This window comes from Sinocyclocheilus anshuiensis, unplaced genomic scaffold (genome assembly GCF_001515605.1).
Source record: "Sinocyclocheilus anshuiensis isolate Anshui unplaced genomic scaffold, SAMN03320099.WGS_v1.1 scaffold292, whole genome shotgun sequence".
Lineage (NCBI taxonomy): Eukaryota > Metazoa > Chordata > Actinopteri > Cypriniformes > Cyprinidae > Sinocyclocheilus > Sinocyclocheilus anshuiensis.
The window spans coordinates 2,057,503-2,066,089 of record NW_015555757.1 but is presented as its reverse complement, the minus strand read 5'-3'; the positions used below and the strand labels follow the sequence as shown (position 1 = coordinate 2,066,089).

At 39.3% G+C, this 8,587-nt stretch overlaps 1 protein-coding gene across 1 annotated transcript in view; it reads right to left on the bottom strand.

Moving 5' to 3' along the window:
- The window catches only part of LOC107673867 (zinc finger MIZ domain-containing protein 1-like), a 182,406-nt gene that overhangs the window by 53,165 nt on the left and 120,654 nt on the right, over window positions 1-8,587 (bottom strand). The window contains exon 4 of the mRNA XM_016467675.1: window positions 6,013-6,132. Coding sequence (XP_016323161.1) covers window positions 6,013-6,081 — 69 coding nt within the window. The 5' untranslated portion in view covers window positions 6,082-6,132. The remainder of the gene's footprint in view (window positions 1-6,012; window positions 6,133-8,587) is intronic.

The window sequence follows — 8,587 nt, the reverse complement described above, 5'->3', positions numbered from 1 at the left end:
GGGCCTGCCCTCCAATGTCCTGAGCCACAGCATCAGGACTCTCATAGCTGAAGTCTCCTATTGAAAACGACGGCCCTCAGACCCACGTCGTCTGCTAGGAAGACTAAACCACAGCCTGCTCGGGGCAGGACCCAATGAAGCACACTTGGCAGGGGCTCCCACACCGCCAGGTGATCTCCTAAGGGAACCAGTCTCGCGAGACTGGCTTGTGGTGCACCTAGAGCAGCTAGCTCAGTGCCCGGAAGCAGCGGACTAGCAGGGGACGGCCGTACTAGCTGCTCTAGATACCTCCGTAGCTGCTCATTATAATATCAGGCATAATATGCTTGTGTAACTGATGTTTGTGCAACTGGCGAGCTCTTTGACGCCCTCCGTATCAATCTCCTCGGAGAAAGACAGGCGGAGCGTCGCGCCCTCTTCCCGGTGGGAAGGACCGCAGCGCGGGCTTCCGAAACCCGAGAGCGGGCGCCGGATCTGGTGATTAGGAAGCAGCGCACAGGCTGTGTGTATCCCCACTCGTGATATAACGTTTTCTTTGGGCAGGGAGGAACACACAACCTACAACGTGGCTTGCTCTCGCCCTTGAAATGCTTTGTCTTTGCATGAGCTTAGACATAGCTGGAGCTTATAGACTTTCACAATTGACAGACAACAATAAATATGACTGACACACACAGAGCGCTTCGCTGAATGACAGAAAGCTGATGCTGGCTCCGCCGCACGTGCTTTTATAGCTTCCTGGTCATGACGTCACCCGCCCGTGACGTCCCGCTCAGCTATTGGACTGATTTCACATGTGATTCAGAGCATGGGTCGCAGAAGGCGTTCCCCTAGCGTTTTCTGATGCAGCTCGAGTTCCTGAAGAGGAACCTCTGTTTTTTTCATACTGAGGGACGTGTCAAAACAATTTTATGTGAAAAAAAAAAAGAATACAATTTGGATGTTGTTCTAGAATATTCTAAAATATTTATTTAAACAGACAGAAGCACTTGAAAACCTACTGAAAAGAATAATAAAAAAAAAAAACATTTGAAAGCATGTGAACCAAAAAACCAACCACTCAACTGATTCTGCTCCTTTCTGAATCATATACCATATTCCTTAAACATTTTATGGCATATTTACAACCAGTATTCGACAAGGGGTGGTATTTTGAGCTAAATGTGGATATCGCTTTCAGTCGGCCAAGTGCTCCAACTCATACTGCCCTCTGACTCGGTGCATCTGCACAGCCCTGCAAGAACCCAGCCGGTAACCCAAGGCCTCCTGGTCTGAACGCAGCTGTGCATTCTGGGACAGATCCACCCTCCTGACAAAGAGCTCAGTGTGCTTCAAGGCCTCCTCACACACCGCAGTGCGTCCTAATCCAGACTCTTCATCATCTTTTGTCCACTAAGATGTAATAGATCTGCACCTCTGAAAGCAATAGTCAAGCAGGGCCGGCCAATAAGGCGAGCACAAGAGGGGGGGCTTTGTGGCAGAATTCAATGAAAAGAGGCTCATTCTCTTTTCCCTATGTTTTTTTTTTATTTATTGAGCGCCGAGGTTGTTTATCCTCCCCTCAGGACCGCCCTCCCCCCACCCAAACTCTCCAGCGACCGGTGGCGCACAAGACATGACAAGAAATTTAAACAAACGAGCAATCTGTACACCCTCTTCAGAGCCTTTGCACGTTTAATGCTCCGGCGCTGTTTGGCCGCTCTGAGGAGGAGACTGCACACTTTGAAGACCATTATACTCCGATGGACACCTCCTCTTCCCCGGCTCGCAGTGAGGAAGCGGCATTGTCTTCCGAGGGCGGCAGAGGTCGCCATTTGAATGAGTGGCTTTGGTGTGTGTGTTGACAAAGAGCTCATCTGACAAAGAGGCAATGTCTACTGCTGCAGAACCCTGCTGAGTAAATCCTGCACAGCATAAGGGATATGCGGGGAGAAAATGTTCCCCCCTCTCGCCGCAAAAAGCTGGGGAAAAAGAATCTTCATTTTGAGGGAGGCAATTCTTTGTTTAATCGGACATTCTGGTGTCTGGCTCTGACCGCACGATTATCAGGAAAGAGAGGAGGGGATGGAAAGCTCGCTGTTGTGATGGTGGGCACTCAGAGAGTGTGTCAGCAGTGAAGGGTTTTTGGCAGGATCACAACACAGGTGTTAATGCAACAGCAGCCAAATCTCAGCACTCCACCTTTCCCCAGGCCTGGACATCTACACTTCTGATCACCTATACTACAATTAAACTTGCTCTTTTTCTTGCTGTCCTCCCAGTCCAGTTATAGGAACTAGGCGGCAAAAATTAATCAGTGTGAAGTAATATGTCAAAACCATTAGAATAGTTACATATATAACGTTACATGGAAACCTGGAAATATCATGTTATTTTAAACAGGATTTCTAGGCCTGGAAAAGTCATTGATCTTTAAAAGTCATACATTTCTATTCATATATATCTTTAAATATGTGACCCTGGACCACAAAACCAGTCTTAAGTCACTGGGGTATATTTGTAGCAATAGCCAAAAATACATTGTATGGGTCAAAATGATTGATTTTTCTTTTATGCCAAAAATCGTTAGGATATTACATAAAGATCATGTTCCATGAAGATATTTTGTACATTTCCTACTGTAAATATATTAAAACATATAAATTTTTGATTAGTAATATGCATTGCTAAGAATTCATTTGGATAACTTTAAAGTCGATTTTCTCAATAGTTTGATTTTTTTGCAACCGCAGAGTCCAGATTTTCAAATAGTTGTATCTCAGCCAAATATTGTCCGATCCTAACAAACCATACATCAATGGAAAGCTTATTTATCCAGCTTTCAGATGATGTATAAATCTCAATTTCGAAAAATTTACCCTTATGACTGGTTTTGTGGTCCAGGTTCACATATACATTTTTCTAGAAAATGTTCACTAAAATATTATAATTAAAACAGAAATACTGTTTCTGCTTATCACAAGTTTTTTTTTCTATAAATGCACATTTATAATATATTTATATAATTTTAAATTATTTAAAAAACTTAAAATAAAAAAACAACTATATTCTTGTTTCTGGTACAGAAAACTACTAAATTAAGAAAATAAAAGTCATATTAGGACATTTTATGGAAAGAAATCTTCAAATTATTCAGTCACATTTAACACTTTGCTAGATGAAAGACAATAAAAGGTCAGGATCTTGAAATCTTAAGGGCAATTCCTCTCATCAGCTAATCTGTCACAGGAAATCCCTGAGCACGAGCTAATTTCACCAGTCCAACATGGGACATGGACCATGAATAACTGCCTCCTCCAGTTTCAGACTACTCTTCAGCAAATTTGTATTCATGTTCCATGTGAATGATAATTTCTTCTTAAGAAGAAGAAGAAAAAGAAAAGAAAGCCTGTCTAATCTAATCTAAGAGTCGCTGTGCCGTGTTTCACTTATTATTTCTAGTCATTAAATTCCTCCTCATGTTCTTGATGGAGAATGAACCAAGAGAATTGTTCTGATCATCCGAACGTTTATCATGCATTCAAAGGTAAACACTGTGAATGATAAGAGTTTTAGTTAGTAAAATTGAAATGAAGCTCAACAAACAGGGAAAAAAGGCAATGGAGAAAATGTAAATGAAAGTCAGATGGCAGTGCGAGAGTCTGGTAGTATGAGGATAGAAAAAGTCAAAGAAGTCAAGAGAGAAAGTGGTCCGTTTGATCGACATTACAATCACAACATGATGTTAGTCATGAGACTGGACATAATGTTTTACACTATTGTCATTATAACCAACTGAGTAAAGTTTAGGGAAGAATTGATTGTATGACAGGCAGGCGTATGATTGAGTGACAGGATGACAGAATGATGAAAGGAGGGAAATGGGACAGAGGAAAGGAAACACCCCCATTAGATTGATAGAGTATCAGGTTTTTGACATATTGATGTCACAAACAAGCGAACATTTAGAAATTGTAAAGGTATTGGCATTTCCATATTAACTAGAGGTCATTTACTGTACATATGGAAGTTTTAAATGTACAGTCTGTTCTAAAACTACTACTGTGTTCTGTGCAAAACTTTATTACTGTTGTTGCTGCTGCTGCTGCAAAACAAAAAAAAAAACCTGACTAAAATATTATGTGGACATAAAATGATAAAGTATACTTTCAAATACAAATACTGTCTCTGCTTAAATTGAGCTCACTGGGACAACACTGGCACTGAACATATTAATAATTGACGACTCTCACCACACTAAATGTGCCATATCAATATGATTAATGAGCAGCAATTGTTTGCGTTTTGTCTTTAGTTTTAATCAGGCTCAATCTTCCATGCAAAACAGAGATAATGGTGTCATTTGTAACCAATTAAATAGGCTCAGAAAATTCAGTGGATTCTTACATGCTGTAGACACGATCTTATTAGCGCTAAGATTAGCCTAATTGATGCAGAGACAACAAAGCCTAGCGGAAATCTGTGCGGACACGAAAAATGCTGAACTGTCTGTAATATACAAGTTGGCATGTCAAATATTTTCATAAATCTGTCGAGATATGCAAACTGTCACACCTACACAGCACACTGTAATTATCAAATTCAAGAATCACAAGACATAGCCTTGGGTCATACCTACTTGTGTGTAAGTTTGGCTATAGTTGTGAGTGCCTTTTTTTTGTGTTTTTTTTTTTTTGTTCAAATGTCCTCTCTGATATATTGAGGATTGAAGTGAAAACATGAGGATTTGAAGTGGTTTTCATAATCTGAAGTGCTAAATCAGTCAAATCTTTGCTTTCAATGCACTGATACCTATACTGATGGGCTTATGGTTTAGAAACTCTGTTTAAAACCATGAGTCTGTGATGCGTGTACTTTGAGGACAAATTTGTGTCAAATCAACAGGGGAAAATGTAAAAAGTTTTTAGGTATAGGGTAGGTTTTGAGTTATTCTGTAGTCATTATTATATGCTACCGCTCAAGTTTGGGGTTGGTAAGACTTTTTAATGTTTTTGAACTAAGTGTCACCAAGGCTGCATTTAGTAGTAGCAGTATTAGTAGTTATTAATTGTATTGCAATGAAGATAGCCTTAAATGCTGACATTGGGATAATACAAGATTTGCATAAACACAAAAATACAGCAGTTAAAATTATAGAAGATTTTTTTAATTACCATATGATAGAAAATCTGAAAAAGGTCCCTGAGTGAGCGTACTTCATATAAAAGTTTTCTACTTGCATTAAAACCGGGACATTCCAATATAATACGTTTAAAGCAAAGGGGGGCCCAAGGTTGCTTTTATGTATGTGTTTTTAAAAAATACAGTAAAAACAGCAATATGCTGAAATATCATTACAATTTAAAATAAAGGTTTTCTATTTTAATATATTTCAAAATGTTATTTATTTCTGAGATGACAAAGCTGAATTTTCAGCTGTCACTGCTACAGTTTTCAGTGTCACATGATCCTTACTGATAATATTACAGAAAAATGTATATACATTATATGTTGAAAATAGTTGTGCTGCTTAATATTTTTGTGAAAAACCTAATAAAGTTTTTTTTTTCAGGATTCTTTCATGAATAGAAAGCTCAAAAGAACAGCAATTATTTAAAATATAAATCTTTTGTAACATTATAAATATTTTTACTTTCACTCTTGATCAATTCAGTGCGTCCTTGCTGAATAAAAGTATAAATTTATTTATTTTTTAATCTTCCGGTGCCCAAATTTTTGAACAGTAGTATAATTAGCTCAATTTAAAAGTAAAAGAAGTCTATGGCATGTCTGCATTTAGTGTGCCTGTGTTTGTGTACACAAAAACAAGCGTCGGCTGATAGAGGATGCTTGGAAAACAGCCGAGGAGGACAACAGGGTTCAGACTCCAACCATATTCGACAACCTGATATGAGCCAAGCTAATGGAAAACTACAGATTGCCATCAGAGAGACAGTGGGGCACTCTGGAACAATGAACAGACAGACAGACAGACAGACGGTCATTGTGTCACTGTGGCTCTTGTCTCCTCACCTGTTTGATGCACAGCAGCCTGTCATTGGTCTGCTGTATGTGCCTATCCATCGAAGGAATCGAGTTCATCTTGACTGCTGCCTCTTTCTCACTACCTGGAAGCCATTAAAGTTCTTCTCTCTGAAAAATGGACAGACAAAAGAGGAGTGTGTCAGGCTGAGAGAAAAACGGGACAGCACTTCAGCGCAAATCTGTGATCTCCTCACACGCTCAACAAGGCTCTGAAAGACACCGAGCGCTCAGATGACATTTCTGTAGTGGGTGAGGAGGAGCCGTCCCATCCATCTTTCATGTCGATGAAGTCGCTCCAGTGTAACTTTGACACTCCTCAGATTCTTACAAGTACAACTGTGATCTTCAAAAAATGCTAGCAAAATAAACCGCACAACTCAATAAGGATGGAGCTGAAAAAGTGTGTGAGTGCTGAAAGGAAGAACTGTGACCAATTACACTTCAATCAGACCTCTGCAAATGCTTGAACCCCATCAGTGTGTCTATTACACGCTGTTAAAGGTATCAGGCCTTACATTCAAGGTTATCAATTTAGCCACTACGGGCTGATTTACAGTTGCGTTCGCTGGCAAATAAACACAAGGGCCTGTGGCCAGTGCTGTAACTCACTGCGCCGACATGCGGAAGGATTAATGGGTGAGTAATGGAAGCATCAGGGCTTCATCTCTCATCTGGCCACTTCACAGCAATCACTCTTAAAATTCCAAGGCACAAATGTGGAAAAAAAATAGGCAGACAGCAAAATTCCCCCACCACACCCTGCAGCGGTCTGATAAAGCTCTCTTCAAATACCTCAGCTGTGTGCGTGACAGGACGGGGAGCGTCTCTGGCTCTCAGGAGGGTTAGATAGTGCCCTATATATGTTAAAGCAGTCAGTGCATTTCAGGAAGTGATGTCGGGACAGGCATTAAGAGTGCTTTCTTAAGCCCGCATGAAATGTTTAAGCATGTAAGTCACGGATGAGGCGACATAGGCCTGGTACCTGCATAATGGAAGTGTGCTGAACTCACAACCTCAGAGTCACACAAAAGCACAACTTGCTCCCATTTTAACCAAAAATCTCCAGCAAATGTGCAAGAGATTGAAACACTGCAAAAAATGTATATATTTATCACTATTTGTATTGAAAAAAAAACAAAAAATTCAAATCATTCTCAAAAAACTTTTATTAAGTTTATTATATAATATATTATATTTCTTTAGTATAGAAATATTTATCTCCCATATAATTATCTTTATCTTTTGATAGATTTACACAACCATTCAAAAGTTTGCGGGTGGTAAGATTTTTTGAATAAATATCATGCTCATTAGGGCTGGATTTATTTGATCAAAAATACAGTAAAACAGTAATATTATATATTGAAAATAATATATTTTGATCAATTTAATAAATCCTTGTTGAATTAAATGATTAATTTCTTTATTCATTTTCAATTCTTAACGACTTTTCAACTGTATGCTTGAAAAATAAAATAAAATAATAAAAAGATATATTCTCTCTAAACAAGTCATATATTAAACAGTTTGGCTTCTCAATTATATATATTTATATACTAAATTATATACTAATTTGGCAAAAGGCTCTAACAGGATTTGGGTCGTTGTGGCTGCAGTGACTGTCAAAAGCCAGCAGGTGTCTCTCTCTCTCTCTCACACACTGCAGTCCTGCCACCCTGACCATCAGCACCACCACAAATAACTGCTGAGTGTTCCTTTAAGCCTTTACAAGCGCTACAAATCCTCTGCTCCAACCCACTAACAGGGAACACTCAAAGCAGAGGCTCATCTGTCTGACCTTGTGGCTATTGATTAACTATTTCCCTCCTTACCCCGCTGTCACTCTCACCTCCAGCTACCAGCAGTGAAAGGTAGAAGGGGGGGGTTAAGAATGCTCTTACACTCCTCCTCCTCCTCCTCTTTCTCGTGAGATGGCTTTTGTTTGGTGTGCAAACTCTAAGCTACGGGCTTCAAGAGTGTGATGATGACATGAAAACATCTTTACAGTGGCTGCTGAACATCCTGATCTATGACGTCAAAGAGCCGTAAAGCAGGGTCCAAAACTCCACACAGCTTGATCACGCATCTCTCTCTCTCTCTCTCTCTCTCTCTGTCACTCTCTCACCCCTCAGGCAATGAAGGCTGAAAAACACCAGTTATATAACACACCAACTACCTCAATGAAAACAAACTCTTGTTCTCATTATTCAAAGAGAAGCAGAAGCTAGCCATGGAGTCATTCCAAACAAAAAGTTTACAGTCAGATACTTGGCCACGCTGGAAGAATTTCACAGCATTTCACTGCTCTTGTACCTAACTAACTCAAATCACATACTCTTTATATAAAATAATAATAATTATAATACTTATGTTTATTATTATTTGAATGAGTAATAATTAAATATAATTGTATATGTGTTTCTCCCTCTGTGTGTGTGTGTGTGTGTGTGTGTGTTTATTTTGCCTTTTGGTGGACATTATATCTCCACTCCTGCACTCTTACACTTAAAACGTTTAAAAAAATTGCGTTGAAGTTTTTTTTAAACAATTAAAATGTATGTAA